The sequence below is a fragment of the Pristiophorus japonicus genome, chromosome 1 (genome assembly GCF_044704955.1).
Source record: "Pristiophorus japonicus isolate sPriJap1 chromosome 1, sPriJap1.hap1, whole genome shotgun sequence".
NCBI classification, from domain to species: Eukaryota; Metazoa; Chordata; class Chondrichthyes; family Pristiophoridae; genus Pristiophorus; species Pristiophorus japonicus.
The window spans coordinates 53,286,395-53,304,637 of record NC_091977.1 but is presented as its reverse complement, the minus strand read 5'-3'; the positions used below and the strand labels follow the sequence as shown (position 1 = coordinate 53,304,637).

General features: G+C 45.5%; 1 protein-coding gene across 1 annotated transcript in view; it reads right to left on the bottom strand.

The window, feature by feature from the left end:
• The window catches only part of ap3b1a (adaptor related protein complex 3 subunit beta 1a), a 319,942-nt gene that overhangs the window by 32,841 nt on the left and 268,858 nt on the right, over positions 1–18,243 (bottom strand). Inside the window, exon 25 of the mRNA XM_070879808.1 lies at positions 8,235–8,332. Within this exon, the coding sequence (XP_070735909.1) occupies positions 8,235–8,332 (98 nt within the window). The remainder of the gene's footprint in view (positions 1–8,234; positions 8,333–18,243) is intronic.

Sequence of the window (18,243 nt, the reverse complement as noted above, 5' to 3'; positions counted from 1 at the left end):
TCTGGCCCCTCTGCCGACTCCCGGGGCTTGGCGCGGCGTGGCGAGTGCATTGGAGGGTGGAGCTAGGGCCCTGCGCCTAAAAGAGTTCCGGCAGTCATCCACATGCGCAATAGCTCCTCCCATGATTGTGATGATGCTTGCAGCGTGGGACCCAACGCGTCCCGCCCCATCCCAGACCGAGTGGCCTGCCGCACAGGCCGGCTGCTGCCTTCCCTCTGAGGGTGCAGCCAGTCCGCCCCGAGGGTGCCGTCCTGGAAGTCGTCACAGAGAACTCCTGAGAGAGAAGATCTGGAAGTCATCGGAGAGAAGTCTTCGGAGAGTCGTCGAGAGAGTCGGAGTCGGAGAGAGAGTCGGAGTCGGAGTCGGCCTGCTGACTTCCCGGGACGAATTAGGAAGGTTGTACTTAAGTTTAATTTTTTATTTATTATTGATGATTTTTATGCTTCTTGAATGTTGTTGCGAAGGTGTTTAGTGCTTACCAAGGTCCTCGCCACTTCCCTTACCCCGCCTATGTCTATCTACCTGCGCTGATTTCTTAACTCTCCGCAAGGATTTTCTGTGTGGCCACAAGTGACCACATATGCGGGCCTAAGTTAGTTTGGAGCAACTATTAGCTGTCCAAACTGGCTTAAATGGCCAAAACGGGCGTATGTGGCTGGTAACGACCCCTTTGGAAAAAGAAAAATGAACTTAAAAGAAATCCTAACTAACTCACTTGCATTGGCGCAAAATAAATGTGTAGAATGGGGATTTTTAATATACTCCAGAAAAATCAAGTTGCTCCAAAACAAACGGAGCAACTCCTGGGCAAATTTGTCGACCGAATAAGTCCACCTAATTTTGAACTAGTGAAAATATAATTTTTGGCCTTGGTGTTACGACTTTCCTCGGTGTTACGACTTTCCTCATTTACCTGAAACAAATGGAGAAAATCCACTGAAGCTGCAAGTGTAATGCAGTTGAATCTTGATAAACATAACTAATTTGCCAATAAATGCTATGGTTGGTTCAGGATGTCTAGATGTGTAATGAAAGAGAATGAGAATGGTAAACTGGAATATCCTGTTTCGACCCAGTACGTATTTATTCAGAGTACACATTAACCCTTTCTACAGTAGCGTTATTTTAGTACGTATCTTTTTCTACTGAGTGGTGGCAGTCTTTTATAATTAAACTGTACACTAATAGGATCAGGGCACAGAAGTACGAACATAAATGAGGGAAACAATTACTAAAAGTAACCCCCCTCCCCCGCAAAAGCAGAAAAAAAAAATCAATTTATTAGCAGCGTGCTTTTGATATCTGAAATCCCGGCATACTGCTTCACAAAAAGATTGACTTCAACTCAGTGGAACTCACTGCATTAGAAATATTGCATAAAAACATAACTTTTGAAAAAACCTTATTCAGAGTAACCTTTCTGGTCGATTAAACATAGCACATAGCTGCCACATTTACTCACAGAAAGAATCAACAACCACAGAAGGAAAATAGCGAAAGAAAAAGGAATTTTGGCAACAACTCCATTGAGGTTCACTTTAATTCCCAGTGAGCACTTCTTCTGTGAACTGATGGTTCTGTTTGACTAATCAGGAAAGTGGCTACTTACAACAAAAGCAAACAAAATGTAACCAAAATCTCAGTGCACAGGAAAAGAACACAAACCGAAAAAGCAATCGTCAGCAGCAACATTTTCCTACATTTGTAAAGTAATAAGAAAACAATAGTGTTTGAGAACAGACGCTGCAGCCAGACATGCACTCACCTGTCATTGCAGAAGTAGTGGAAAGCAGAGAGACAAGCTTTTGTCAGCAGAAGAATAAGAACAGCAAGAAAGGCAATATTAGTAAGACAGTCTGTTAGATATTGTTAGACTCCTTTTCCTAATGGGAGTCTTGAATTTCATATTTCTAAACCTTTGCATATTAACAAGTTATTAATACTCTATAGGAAGTGAATGGAGGTGAAAGTACAACCAACCGTCACAATTTAATGTAAACACATACTGTACAAGGTGGAAATGTGCACCGTCTGCAGTTTAACAACATTCTTGGAAATAAAAGTACATTTTTGAACACTTATTTCCAAATGTAGCTCTCTCCTGGTGTTTGCTAGAGGAAATGGACTATACTTCCAAAATTTAGATGCAATTTGTTTTAACTGTGTGAGAGAATCACAGTGGGATTTCTGCATGGAAATAAATCAAAGCAATGCACTTACAGCTTTTCTGCACAATCTTTTCTAAAAGGTTATAGAATGGCCTGAAAACTACAGTGATTTGGTAACTGAATTCATCAAAGCAGCCAAATAAATCTGGTTTCCCTTTCCATTTCGTCCTCCATTATCCCTCTGCATTTATACTATCTTACACTCAGGAGGGTCCCGCATGCAGGCATCCTTGTGAATGTAGTTAATGTTGCTCTTTGTTTGAAACTGGCCAATTTGGCCTCTAGGGAAAACTTACAAAGCATCGATGATCAGTTGGACGGATTGAATCTGTCTCTCTTAGGAAAAAGACCTTCTGGAATTTCAGCTGTCAGGCTAACTTACCCATGTGAACTTAGCCATTCAAAATTGATATGCACCCTTCCTCTCACCCCCATCAACTGGATCAAAATGAACTGGAACTTAAGCTCATCCAAAAAGAACATGAAAACAAATGGGTGTATGAAACTTAGTCCTCGTTACATTAAAACATATACCTGTATAGCATTAGCATGTTACTGGTCCTCTGTCACAAATGTCAATGTAATAAGTTGACTGAATAAGATATTTCAGTTAATGAAGCATTTATTTTCATACAACTCTCAAATTCCACTTATTAATTCACTGTAAAACTTGGACAAAATAATAGTCAACAGAAACAACAAACAGAAATCATGAACATAAGATAGTTTGCATTTTCAACTCAGGACAAGAAAAAGCCATCAGGCACATAAGTGTTTGTCCCACTTCTTAGTGTACTAGTCCCCATATCCTTCCTCCTCCATCTCCTCGAAAAGGCAGAGAGAGAGAGAGAGAGAGAGAGAGAAATGAGAAGGGGGATTTAATAATGGGAAATGTGGAAATGGCTGAGATCTTAAACAATTATTTTGCTTCTGTCTTCACAGTGGAAGACACAAAAACCATGCCAAAAATTGCTGGTCACAGGAATGTGGGAAGGGAGGACCTTGAGACAATCACTATCACTAGGGAGGTAGTGCTGGACAGGCTAATGGGACTCAAGGTAGACAAGTCCCCTGGTCCTGATGAAATGCATCCCAGGATATTAAAAGAGATGGCGGAAGTTATAGCAGATGCATTCGTTATAATCTACCAAAATTCTCTGGACTCTGGGGAGGTACCAGCGGATTGGAAAGCAGCTAATGTGACGCCTCTGTTTAAAAAAAAGGGAGCAGACAAAAGGCAGGTAACTATAGGCTGGTTAGTTTAACATCTGTAATGGGGAAAATGCTTGAAGCTATCATTAAGGAAGAAATAGCGGGACATCTAGATAGAAATAGTGCAATCAAGCAGACGCAACATGGATTCATGAAGGAGAAATCATGTTTAACTAATTTACTGGAATTCTTTGAGGATATAACGAGCATGGTGGATAGAGGTGTACCGATGGATGTGGTGTATTTGGATTTCCAAAAGGCATTCGATAAGGTGCCACACAAAAGGTTACTGCAGAAGATAAAGGTACGCGGAGTCTGAGGAAATGTATTAGCATGGATAGAGAATTGGCTAACTAACAGAAAGCAGAGAGTCGGGATAAATGGGTCCTTTTCGGGTTGGAAATCGGTGGTTAGTGGTGTGCCACAGGGATCGGTGCTGGGACCACAACTGTTTACAATATACATAGATGACCTGGAAGAGGGGACAGAGTGTAGTGTAACAAAATTTACAGATAACAAAGATTAGTGGGAAAGTGGGTTGTGTCGAGGACACAGAGAGGCTGCAAAGAGATTTAGATAGGTTAAGCGAATGGGCTAAGGTTTGGCAATGTCGGAAAATGTGAGGTCATCCACCTTGAGAAAAAAAAACAGTAAAATGGATTATTATTTGAATGGGGAGAAATTACAACATGCTGCGGTGCAGAGGGACCTGGGGGTCCTTGTGCATGAATCCCAAAAAGTTAGTTTGCAGGTGCAGCAGGTAATCAGGAAGGCGAATGGAATGTTGGCCTTCATTGCGAGAGGGATGGAGTACAAAAGCAGGGAGGTCCTGCTGCAACTGTACAGGGTATTGGTGAGGCCGCACCTGGAGTACTGCGTGCAGTTTTGGTCACCTTACTTAAGGAAGGATATACTAGCCTTGGAGGGGGTCCAGAGACGATTCACTAGGCTGATTCCGGAGATGAGGGGGTTACCTTATGATGATAGATTGAGTAGACTGGGTCTTTACTCGTTGGAGTTCAGAAGGATGAGGAGTGATCTTATAGAAACATTTAAAATAATGAAAGGGATCGACAGGATAGAGGCAGAGAGGTTGTTTCCACTGGTCAGGGAGACTAGAGGGGGCACAGCCTCAAAATATGGGGGAGCCAATTTAAAACCGAGCTGAGAAGGAATTTCTTCTCCCAGAGTGTTGTGAATCTGTGGAATTCTCTGCCCAAGGAAGCAGTTGAGGCTAGCTCATTGAATGTATTCAAATCACAGATAGATAGATTTTTAACCAATAAGGGAATTAAGGGTTATGGGGAGCGGGCGGGTAAGTGGAGCTGAGTCCACGGCCAGATCAGCCATGATCTTGTTGAATTGGGGAGCAGGCTCGAGAGGCTAGATGGCCTACTCCTGTTCCTAATTCTTCTGTTCTTATGTTCTTGAGACAGAGAGAGACCAGTAGCCAATTTAGGAAATCTGTCAAAAAATCCTTTTCAACCTCTCGTAGGCAATCAGGCAAACTTCAGGATACTTCCAACGCTATAGTTATTACCCAAAATCTTTCCTTCCCTCCGCTATGACCATGTAATTTTCCAAAAATATGCCTAACCCTTTCTTGAACGACTGCAAGGAAGTAATCCTCATTACTACCTCTTCAATGTATTTCCACGGGTCGATCACCCACTGAGAGAAATAAACCATCCGCCCATCTCACCTCACTTTCTATTTCCTCAAATTAAATGGATGGCCCCAAGTTCTAACACCTCAAACTATCCACCTGTTGGTTATCAATGCCCTTAATGTTAAAGACCTGATTCAGGTCCCCTCTCCAGTGAATCCAAACCCAAGGCATAACATTTATCGCCATAGCTTAATTAACTTAGGCAGGGCAAATCCTTGTTGTCCTTCTCAGTATTTTATTCAGAGTTTAAAAAACGTCCTCCTTGAGGTGGGGGAAACCAAAAGTGTAAATAGTATCCAGATGAGGTGCCAAAATGCAGCAGTGAGTTATTTGAGATCTGGACATCTGATGAATACCTGTAGGCTCTGAATGTTGTGCCAGAAGGCATATATCTTGACCATCAACATAAACACAAGTATGGCACCATAATCATTACAGGGTATTGGTTTTTGTACTGCTTCACTGTATCTAGTGCTTGAAAATGACTGATTGGATAGAGGATTTTGTACTGCTGGAGTTCTACTGTCAGTCGATATTCCAAGACCCCACCCGTTCGTTATTCATGGCGACCTGGGGAAAATAGCAGTACAGCCAGAGAGAGATCACTGGGAGGAGGGAGATTTTTTTTGAGACACAATAGGATAACAGATTGCAAATACACAAAAAAATATCAAAAACAAACAGAGAATGATTCTGCAAGTCAGACAACATCTGCAGAGAGCACAGCTCATAGAATGATACAGCACAAATGGAGGCCATTCGGCCCATCGTGGCTCTGCCAGCTCTTTGGTAGATTTATCGAACGAATCCCAATTCCCTGCTCTTTCCCCACAGTCCTGTAAATTTATTCCCCTTCAAGTATTTATCCAATTCTCCTTTGAATGTTACTACTGAATCTGCTTCCACCTCCCTTTCAGGCAGTGCATTCCAGATCATAACAACTCGCTGTGTAAAAAAAAAAAAAAATGTCTCGTCATGTCGCCTCTATGCTTTTGCCAATCATGTTAAATCTATGTCCGCTGGTTACAGACCCTTCTGCCATTGGAAGCAATTTCTCCTTATTTACACTCATGATTTGGAACATCTCGATCAAAACTCCTCTTAACCATCTCTGCTCTAAGGAGAACAATTCAAACTTCTCCAGTCTCTCTACATAACTGAAGTCCCTCATCCCTGGCACCACTCTTGTAAATTTCTTCTTCATCTTCTTCCAAGGCCTTGCCGTCCTTCGTAAAGTATGATGCCCAGAATTGAACACAATACTCCAGGTGAGGCCTAACCAGCGTTGCCTTGCTTTGGTACTCTATTCCTCTACTAATAAAGCCAAGGATCCCGTAAGCTTTTTTTAAAAAAAAAAAGTTCTCAATTTGTCCTGCCACCTTCAAAGATTTGTGTACATGCACCCCCAGGCCGCTTTCCCGCCACCCCCTTCAAAATTGTACCATTTAGTTCATGTTGCCTCTCATTCTTCCGACCAAAATATATTACTTCACACTTCTCTGCATTAAATTTCATCTCCCATGTGTTTGCCCATTGTATCAATCTGTCCATGTCCTCCTGAAGTATGTTACTATCCTCCTGACTGTTTACTATATTTCTGAGTTTCCTATCATCTGAAAACTTTGCAATTATGCCCTGTATACCAAAGTCCGGGTCATTAATAGACATCAAAAAGAGCAGTGGTCCCAATTCCTAGGGGACACCACTGTATACTTCCCTCCAGTCTGAAAATCAACCGTTCACCACTACACGCTGCTTTCTGTCCCGCAGCCAATTTTGTATCCATACTGCCACTTTCCTTTTAATCCCATGATCCTTAATTTTGCGAACAAGTCGATTATGTGGTACTTTGTCAAATGTTTTTTGAAAATCCATATACACAACATCAACTGCACTCCCCTCATCAACCCTCTCTGTTACTTCATCAAAGAACTCGAGCAAGTTAGTCAAACACGATTTGCCTTCAACAAATTAGTGCTGACTTTCATTTATTAGCCCATACTTTTCTAAATGCCAATTAATTTTGTTCTGATTATTGTCTCTAAACTTTCCCACCAGCGACATTCGGCTGACTGGTCTGTAGTTGCCGGGTTTATCTCTCCATTTAAAAAAAAAACAGGGTTTTAACATTTGCAATCCTCCAGCACAACCCCCATAGCCAAGGAGGATTGGAAGATTGTGGTCAGAGCCTCTGCAATTTCCATCCTTACTTCGCTCAGTAACCTAGGAGGAATCCCATGGGACCGGGTGACTTTTCTACTTTGAGGACTGCCAATCTTTTAAGTATATTCTCTTTATTTTTATCTTATCCAATATTGCTACTGCCTCCTCCTTTATTGCTACATTGGCAGCATCCTTATCTCTAATGAAGACAGATGCAAAGTACTCATTTTAGTATCTCAGCTATGCCCTCTGCCTCCACAGGAAGATCTGTTTTTTGGTCCCGAATCGGCCCCACTCTTCCTTTGACTTTCCTTTTACTATTGTGTTTTTGTAAAAGACTTCTGGATTCCCTTTTATATCAGCCACTAATCTCTCTCTCTCTCTTTTTCCTGCTTACTTTAAAAAAAAAATCTGCTCTGCACTTTCTATATGCAGCTTTGTTAATATTTCGGATGAGGGTGAGATGAGTTGATATTTCAGGTATGGACCCTTTTGTCAGAACTACACCTGAAACATTAATTCATCTGTTTTCTCCAGGAATCTGCCTGATCTGCTCAATGTTTCCAGTATTTTCGACTTGTGTTTCAAATCTGCAGATTGTTGCTTTTTGTTTACACCCCAAAAATATTTTTCTTAAATTACATTCCCTCCTCCTTTTACTGGAAATATCAAGACTTGACAAGTCTGTGCTTTTTTTGCTTTCTCTCAAGACTGGTAGAGACTGCACTCTTTACAGTCATTCTTGTCAAAATATTGTAGCAAAATATTGTGGTAAAAGGAGCATCTTTTGGTGGTACCTGAATTTACTGAGGAAGGATTTCAATGTCGGGAATATACAAGTTGCATTGGGGAGGTAGCTTGAATTAGTACTCTGCTCTCTCACTGAACTACTTGGAGCAGAAGTGCACCAGCAAGGGAGGAGGATGTATTTTTTTTATAAATATAAAAAGTGTTACATTTATTGCAAAAAGCGATCAAACCTAGCTTGAGTGGAGATCATAAAGAATCAGCTCACTCCTTACCTTGCTCTTTCCTGAAATCTTTTTCTGATGTGGTGACTGGCAGAAGCAGCTCTCCCACTGGAGGTTGGACACTGACACTGAAATGATCATTGTATGTGCTGCAAAATATTAAACAATTAAAGGCTCATGAATTAAATTTAACATGTGCAATATTAAAACCGTAAGTTGGGACTGCTGCATATTGTTCTGATTTGTTTACTGACCGGAAAAACACACTGGGTTAGGTTGAGATACATCAAGTAAAAGCCGATGGAATCCAAGGGAGAGTGGCAAGTTGGATCCAAAATTGTCTCAGTGGCAGGAAGCAAAGGGCAATGGTCGCCAGGTGTTTTTGTGACTGGAGGCTGTTTCCAGTGAGGTTCCACAGGGCTCAGTACTCGGTCCCTTGCTTTTTGTGGTATATATATCAATGGTTTAGAGGAGGAGGCATGATTAAAAATTTGCAAATCATACAGAAAATGGCTGTGTGGTTGATAGTGAGGGAAAGCTGTAGACTGCAGGAAGGTATTATCACCATCATAGGAATCAAGGAAGACTTGCTGCCACTCTTAGCATGAGTTCTTGGGTGGCTGCACAGTCCAATAGGAGAACCACAGTCTCTGTCACAGGTGGGACAGACAGTGGTCGAAGGAAAGGGTGGGCGGGGAGTCTGGTTTGCCGCGCGCTCCTTCCGCTGCCTGCGCTTGATTTCTGCATGCTCTCGGCACGAAACTCGAGGAGCTCAGCGCCCTCCCGGATGCACTTCCTCCACTTAGGGCGGTCTTTGGCCAGGGACTCCCAGGTGTCAGTGGGGATGTCGCACTTTATCAGGGAGGCTTTGAGTGTGTCCTTGTAACGTTTCCGCTGTCCACCTTTGGCTCGTTTGCCGTGGACGAGTTCAGAATAGAGCGCTTGCTTTGGGAGTCTCATATCTGGCATTCGAACTATGTGGGCTGCCCAGCGAAGCTGATCAAGTGTGGTCAGTGCTTCAATGATGGGGATGTTGGCCTGGCCGAGGACGTTAACGTTGGTGCGTCTGCCCTCCCAGGGGATTTGTAAGATCTTGCGGAGACATCGTTGGTGGCATTTCTCCAGCGACTTGAGGTGTCTACTGTACATGGCCCATGTGTCTGAGCCATGCAGGAGGGCGGGTATTACTGCGGCCCTGTACACCATGAGCTTGGTGGCAGTTTTGAGGGCCTGGTCTTCAAACACGCTTTTCCTCAGGCGGCCGAAGGCTGCACTGTGGCACTGGAGGCAGAGTTGGATCTCATTGTCAATGCCTGCTCTTGTTGATAGGAGGCTCCCGAGATAAGTCTACGTTGTCCAGGGTCACGCCATGGATCTTGATGACTGCGGGGGGGGGCAGTGCTGTGCGGCAAGGATAGGCTGGTGGAGGACCTTTGTCTTACTGATGTTTAGCGTAAAGCCCATGCTTTCGTATGCCTCAGTAAATACGCTGACTATGTCCTGGAGTTCAGCCTGTGTGTGTGCACAGACGCAGGCGTCGTCCGCGTACTGTTGCTCGACGACAGAGGTTGGGGTGGTCTTGGACCCGGCCAGGCACCTTAGAGATGCAGTGATCATGATCAGCTTTAAAAAAAGGGACAAGGCCAACTGTGGCAACTACAGAGGAATCACCCTGCTATCAGCCACTGGGAAAGTTGTCGCTAGAGTCCTCAACAGTTTTCTCCCCGTGGCCGAGGAGCTCCTCCGGAGTCGCAGTGCGGATTTCGTCCCCTCCGGGGCACAACGGGCATGATTTTTGCAGCGCGACAGTTGCAAGAAAAATGCAGGGAACAACGCCAGCCCTTATACATGGCCGCCTTCTACCATATAAAGGCCTTTGACACTGCCAATCGCGAGGGTCTATGGAGCATCCTCCTCTGTTTCGGATGCCCCCAAAAGTACGTCACCATCCTCTGCCTGCTCCACGATGACATGCAGGCCGTGATCCTTACCAACGGATCCATCACAGACCCAATCCATGTCCGTACCGGGGTCAAGCAGGGCTGAGTCATCGCCCCAACCTTCTTCTCAATCTTCCTCGCTGCCATGCTCCACCTCACAGTTAACAAGCTGGAGTGGAACTAAACTACAGAACCAGTGAGAACCTGTTCAACCGTCGCCGTCTCCAGGAAGGTATCAATGGACTGGTTAGGTGGGCAGAACAGTGACAAATGGAATTCAATCCAGAGAAGTGAGAGGTAATGCATTTGGGAAGGGCTAACAAGGCAAGGGAATACACAATAAATGGTAGGACACCGGGAAGTGTAGAGGAACAGAGAGACCTTGGAGTGCATATCCACAGATCCCTGAAGGTAGGACAGGTAGATAAGATGGTTAAGAAGGCATATGGGATACTTCCCTTTATTAGCCAAGGCACAGAATATAAAAAAGCAGGGAGGTTATGCTTGCACTATATAAAACACTGGTTTGGCCACTGCCGAAGTACTGCGTACAGTTCTGGTCACCACTTTACAGGAAAGATGTGATTGCACAAGAGGGGGTACAGAGGAGGTTTACGAGGATGTTGCCAGGACTGGAGAATTTTAGCTATGAGGAAAGATTGGATAGGCTGGGGTTGTTTTTTTTGGAACAGCGGAAGATGAGGGGAGACTTAATTGAGGTGTACAAAATTATGAGGGGCCTAGATAGAGTGGATAGAAGGGACCTATTCCCTTTAGCAGAGAGTTCAATAACCATGGGGCATAGAGATTTAAAGTAGAAGGATTAGAGGGGAGTTGAGGAGAACTTTTTTCACCCAGAGGGTGGTGGTCACCTGGAATCACTACTTGAAAGGATCGTAGACATAGAAACCCTCATTGCATTTAAAAAGTACTTGGGTACTTAAAGGCCCAGAGTACTTAAAGAAGTGGCCCTAGAAATAATAGTTGCATTGGTGGTCATTTTCCAACATTCCATGGATTCTGGATCAGTTCCTGTGGATTGGAGGGTAGCTTATGTAACCCCACTTTTTAAAAAAAAAAAAGGAGGGAGAGAGAAAACGGAATTATAGAGTGGTTAGCCTGACATCGGTAGTGGGGAAAATGCTGGAATCAATTATTAAAGATGTAATAGCAGCACATTTGGAAACCAGTGATAGGATCGGTCAAAGTCAGCATGGATTTATGAAAGTGAAATCATGCTTGACAAATCTTCTAGAATTTTTTGAGGATGTAACTAGTAGAGTGGATAAGGGAGAACCAGTGGATGTGGTGTATTTGGACTTTCAAAAGACTTTTGACAAGGTCCCACACAAGAGATTAGTGTGCAAAATTAAGGCACATGGGATTGGGGGTATGTATTGACATGGATAGAGAACTGGTTGGCAGACAGCAAGCAAAGAGTGGGAATAAAAGGGTCCTTTTCAGAATGGCAGGCAATGACTAGTGGGGGTACCACAAGGTTCAGTGCTGGGACCCCAGTTATTTACAATATATATTAATGATTTAGACAAAGGAATTGAATGTAATATCTCCAAGTTTGCAGATGACACTAAGCTGAGTGGCAGTGTGAGCTGTGAGGAGGATGCTAAGAGGCTGCAGGGTGACTTGGACAGGTTAGGGGAGTGGGCAAATGCATGGCAGATGCAGTATAATGTGGATAAGTGTGAGGTTATCCACTTTGGTGGCAAAAACAGGAAGGCAGATTATCTGAATGGTGACAGATCAATAAAAAGGGGAGATGCAACGAGACCTGGGTGTCATGGTACATCAGTCATTGAAAGTAGGCACACAGGTACAGCAGGCAGTAAAGAAAGCAAATGGCCTGTTGGCCTTCATAGCGAGAAGATTTGAGTATTGGAGCAGGGAGGTCTTGCTGCAGTTGTACAGGGTCTTGGTGAGACCACACCTTGAATATTGTGTGCAGTTTGGTCTCCTAATCTGAGGAAGGACAATCTTGCGATTGAGGGAGTGCAGCGAAGGTTCACCAGACTGATTCCCCGGATGGCAGGACTGATATATGAAGAAAGACTGGATCGACTAGGCTTATATTCATTGGAATTTAGAAGAATGAGAGGGGATCTTACAGAAGCAAATAAAATTCTGATGGGATTGGACAGGTTAGATGCAGGAAGAATGTTCCCGATGTTGGGCAAGTCCAAAACCAGGGATCACAGTCTAAGGATAAGGGGTAAGGCATCGAGGACCAAGATGAGGAGAAACTTTTTCTCCCCTAGAATTGTGAAGCTATGGAATTCTCTACCACAGAAAGTTGTTGAGTCCAGTTCGTTGGATATATTCAAAAGGGAGTTAGATGTGGCCCTTACTGCTAAAGGGATCAAGGGGTATGGAGAGAAGGCAGGAGTGGGTGCTGAAGTTGCATGATGAGCCATGATCATATTGTGGTGCAGGCTTGAAGGGCCGAATGCCCTGCTCCCGCACCTATTTTCTATATGCACTTGAAGTACCGTAACCTACAGGGCTGCAGACCAAGAGCTGGAAAGTGGGATGAGGCTAGATAGCTCTTTTCCGGCCGGCAGACATGGGCCGAATGGCCTTGTTCCATGCTGTAAATTTCTATGAGTTGTGGACTTCTTGCAGTTCATCATGAAATATCAAAAATATATATATTTTAAAAATCTTTTTCCCGTCGTGGCAATTTTATGTCCTCCCCATGTGAAGACATAAGTTAGTTGCTTACGTACAGTAGCATCCACAACTGAAGTCATCCCCAAATAACTTGCCCAAAAAACTATGACTCCTGTGTGATTCGATTGACTGCCAGTCAGCGGAGGAAGGGGGAGGAAGAGAAGGGCATCAAAGTCAAGCCCAATCAAGGGCATCAATACTTGTAGTAAAGATCAATAAATAGTGATGAGCAGTGGGCACTGGGAAGATTTTTCCCTCCCTAATAAGCCAACTCAGGGTAGAGCAGGAATTGAAGCAGGGACCTTCCTGGTCTTTATGATTCAGCTACACATTGAATAAACTCAATGATCCATTGGGACACCTACCCGATGTAAATCCGGTCAGTAATCTTCAAACACTGAATATGTAGACCAATGTTTTATTTGCAACTCTAATTGTAATAAACACAAAAGTAGCTTCACATTGGATTAACATTTTTATGCTATTACACACCAAATGCATTATAGTATCAGTTTTCAGGCACAATTTCATCCGAGCTCTCACCTATTCCATAGAAAGCGAGAGAGATCCACTGCAGTCAAGCAAAGTGTTTGTCATGCAAAACCACGCACAATGATTGACACCTCAGGCCAATTGATCTCGCTATAACCTCCATCTCCCCTGCCCCCGTTAGTATTGCTCTAAAGCTATTGATCGGAACACACAGCCGATCAGTTTCCATTTTCTGATTTCAAGCAGGCCAATTAAGGAGGTGAGTAATTGTGATTACACTGCTAAAAGATCAATCGAATTTGCTGAAAGATTCAATACTTCTTCGGAGGGACCAGAAGGCAAACATGATGAGCAGCGGTATTCAGAGATGAGCAACTACTTTAAAATAAAATTAACTTTTATTTCAACAGTTCTACCCATACAAGTGCCCTCCAAGTTTTAAATCAATATAAAAATAAAAGTGCTGTCAGATATCTCAGTTTTTTGATTAAAAGCCGTTGCTTTGTACACAAATATTTATATATAGAATAGCATTCAGCACAGAATTTGTTTTGGTCGTTATGTCAAAATGATCAAAAATGCAAGTTAAAACATCATCAACTTATTTTTTGAGATGGTAGTCTTCTCACTTTGCAAACTGAACCATACTTTAGTCACAGCTCTGCTTGATCATTCAGCTCACACAGTTGAAACCATTATAATAAAGACCTCTTTTTGATGTCTGTGGCAAAGCCATTTATGAGCACCTTAATCATAGAGCAGCATTCTCTATCATTGATCTGGATTTTATCTTACAGAAAAGTAATAAACAATTACTAGGCAACACTTCAGAAACTCATAAATTTTTATTCATTCTGAATACCACAGACCATACTTGTCATAAAACACTGATTTGCATGAAACTCACAGGAGACGATACCAGTTGACCATATCAAAGATGTAACAAGAGTCAACCCCTAAACCATACCCATCACACAGAAAACCAACAACAAAACTTGTGCTGTAATATTCAGGAACACATTTTGTAATCCCATCCGAGACATAGTTAATGAAACTACTCCAGTACAAATCAGATGCAGATGAGTCTATGAAATCACTAAATTTGAAAAGCTTGGTGCCATATTCAGTTATATTGGAATAGAGATATACTGTTGTAATAGGTTACTGATTGCGTCAATTAAAAAAAAACTTTATGGGATCAGAATCTCAATGACCGGAGAGAAAAATTAACATTCCCAATATGGGAGAATTGAAACACAATTTTGCCTAACATTGTGTACATTTAAAATTTGGGAGTTCAGGCTATTACCATAGCTCATCAAAACAGGGTTGTTACAGTAGATGAAAAATGTATGCATGCCTCATAATGCAGAGTAAATTTACCACTTGACGGGTTAGTATATACACTACAAAATATTTGTTCTAATTAGCTCTCTGAAGCATGCAGCAAGTGTTATTGCACTCCCACTAAATGAGAAGATTAACACTTGATTTTATGTGATAGCCATAATTTTGAAAGAAGTGCAGTGCAATTATTTTTATTACTGCAGCAGAAGCAGCATTTCTTTCTTGTTCATATCTAACCTCATCCACATCCCCCAAAGTGGTATCCTTCCAAGAAGGACAACCCCAATCTGAACCCTTATTGTACACAACTGTTTCATCATACTCCAAATCTTAGGAGGTCTCTAAGCTTAGACAGTCACGTTTGATAAAAACATGCACATTATTTTCAAGTCATGCGATTGATTGATGGAAATCTTGCCCACGACATTGAAACTATCCGCCATCAGAATGGTTGCATAGTGGTTATGTTACTGGACTAGTAATCCAGAGGTCTGGACTAATGATCTGGAGACATGAGTTCATATCCAATTATTGTAGCTGGGGAATTTAAATTCAGTTCATTAAATAAACCTAGAATAAAAAGCTACCATCAGAAATGGTGACCATGAAACTATCGGATTGTCGTTAAAAACCCATCTTCTTCACTAATGTAATTTAGGGAAGGAAATCTGCTGTCCTTACCTGGCCTGGCCTATATGTGACTCCAGACCCACAGCAATGTGGTTGACGATTAACTGCCTCTGAGACCGAAGTGATTATTTGCACAAACATTTGTGTCCCCTTCTGCGCATGCTTGCTGTCAGAGGTCCAGCCGGCCATGCGCAGAACCCCACAGTTGCGGCTTAATGCAGCGTGGGCCATGATTTCCTCAGCTCGGCAGAAGAAGTCCCCTCACTGGATCTGTGGTGATGAGAGAAAGGGGAGGAGGAGGGGACGGAGGGAGCGAGGAGGGGAGGGGAGGGGGGGAACGAGGAGCGGAGGAGGGGAGGGAGGGAGCGAGGGAGCGAGGGGGGGGAGGGAGCGAGGGGAGGGAGGGAGCGAGGGGGAGGGGACGGAGGGAGCGAGGGGGGAGGGGACGGAGGGAGCGAGGGGGGAGGGGACGGAGGGAGCGAGGGGGGAGGGGACGGAGGGAGCGAGGGGGGAGGGGACGGAGGGAGCGAGGGGGGAGGGGACGGAGGGAGCGAGGGGGGAGGGAGCGAGGGGGAGGGGACGGAGGGAGCGAGGGGGGAGGGGACGGAGGGAGCGAGGGGACGGAGGGAGCGAGGGGACGGAGGGAGCGAAGGGGGGGAGGGGACGGAGGGAGCGAGGGGACGGAGGGAGCGAGGGGACGGAGGGGGCGAGGGAACGGGACGGAGGGAGCGAGGGGGGGGGGAGGAGAACGGGACGGAGGGAGGGAACGGGACGGAGGGAGCGAGGGGGGGGGGGGGAGAACAGGACGGAGGGAGCGAAGGGGGGGGGGTGGAAGAGAACGGGACGGAGGGAGCGAGACCGGGACGGAGGGAGGGGGGGAAAACGGGACGGAGGGAGCGGGGGCGGGGGGGGGGGGGGGGGGGGAAACGGGACGGAGGGAGCGGGACGTGGGGGAACGGGACGGAGGGGGGGGGGGGAACGGGACGGAGGGAACGAGGGGGGGGGGGGGGGGAAGAATGGGACGGAGGGAGCGAGACGGAGGGAGCGAGGGGGGGGGAGAAACGGGACGGAGGGAGCGGGGAGAAACGGGACGGAGGGAGCGGGACGGAGGGGGGGGGGGGGGAACGGGACGGAGGGAGCGAGGGCGGGGGGAACGGGACGGAGGGAGCGAGGGGGGGGGGGAACGGGACGGAGGGAGCGAGACGGAGGGAGCGAGGGGGGGGGGGAACGGGACGGAGGGAGCGAGGGGAACGGGACGGAGGGAGCGAGGGGGGGGGAACGGGACGGAGGGAGCGAGGGGGGGGGGAACGGGACGGAGGGAGCGAGGGGGGGAACGGGATGGAGGGAGCGAGGGGGGGAACGGGACGGAGGGAGCGAGGGGGGGGGGGAACGGGACGGAGGGAGCGGGGGGGGGGGGGAACGGGACGGAGGGAGCGAGGGGGAGAGAACGGGTCGGAGGGAGCGAGGGGGAGGGAACGGGACGGAGGGAGCGAGGGGGGGAATTGGTGTGGGGGGGGGGGCGGTTGAAGAGAGTTGGTCAGGGATGGTGGTGGGGGTAAAGGGCACAGAGTGCATAGTGGGGATGGCGGAAGAACATGATCCAGATCTAAAAGGGCGATGGGGGGGGGAAGTGCGTGAACGTGATCTAAATGGTAAGACTGGTCGAAATCTGGATGTCGCGACACGGTCACTATTCACTTCATACCCAATAATCCACGACCCACACACAATGTCCCATCTGTGGCAGGGGGAGGTAGGGGAAGAGAAAGCTAATGAATCTATGGGGGTGGGGGATGGTCAGGAACTTGGGCTCGGTATGAGGTGGTCAGGAACTGAGGGGGAGGGGTGGTAGAGAAAGGTGTCAGGGGCAGGGGCCGGGTGGGGCATTTGTGTGAAGGTCACGCACTTGGGCGGGGAGGCCAGGAGGGAAGACGTCAGGAACTTGGGCAGTGGGAGTTGGAAGAAAATCTACGGGAGAGTGAGCGCTGTCTGCTCCAATTGAGCTCTGTTCTTTTTGAACTCTGCAGTCAGAATGGCTCGAATTACACTTCGCTAAGAGGAAGTGCTGGATGTGTCTTGTCCTCCAAGGGGACCAATCAGCAATCAGGACTGGTCATCAAGGGAGCCCAATCAAAACTTTCGGTGTTGCAAATTAAAGAGTTCCTCTGAAATGACCGAGCAAGCCACAGCTGTATTCAAGGCGGCAGCTCAACCCCGCCCTTCGAGGCAATTAGCAATGGGCAATAAATGCTGGCACTGCCAGCGATGCTCACATCCCACAAACTAATTTTAAAAAACAGCTCCAGTTAATTTGTAGCAACATTGAAAATATTTCACTATACACATTCAAGTAATCGACACTTCTTTAAGAACTAGCTCCCAACAGCAGTTTGAATGAAAACAATGCAACGTAGTTTCTACTACGCTTCACACACCAGCACCATCATAATCAACTGCCAGAACTTCTGGACCTCTGAGCCGACCTCTCAAAAGCCATGCTATCGGTCAGAAGGCAGTGACAAATCGGAGTTTGAAATTTCCCTTTTCGCAAGATCCTAATGAGCCAGTCAAAACTTAGAACCTGTGATGAGAATTAGGTCCTCCTTGGTTAAAAAGAATCACAAGAATGATTGTTAATTTTTCTGCTCAAACCCTCGAGAATCAATGTGCTTATGAAGAAACGGGGGTTAAAAATTCCCTTTGCCAATGGATGAATAAGATATCCCTGATAGACTGGAGTTTGGAGCAAAATTCCAGAATCCTCTGTGCGGAAAATGGTCTGGAGTTTTAACTCCAGTTAAAGAAAGAAAAATTTTCATTTGTATAGCACCTTTCACGACTACCGGACGTCTCAAAGCACTTTACAGCCAATGAAGTAGGGTGCCAGGAATAGCGGTGGGCGCATGCAAAACTCCTGGAACAAGGTAACGTGCGCTCAAATACGCCAAAGAGGGCCAGGGAAAGAG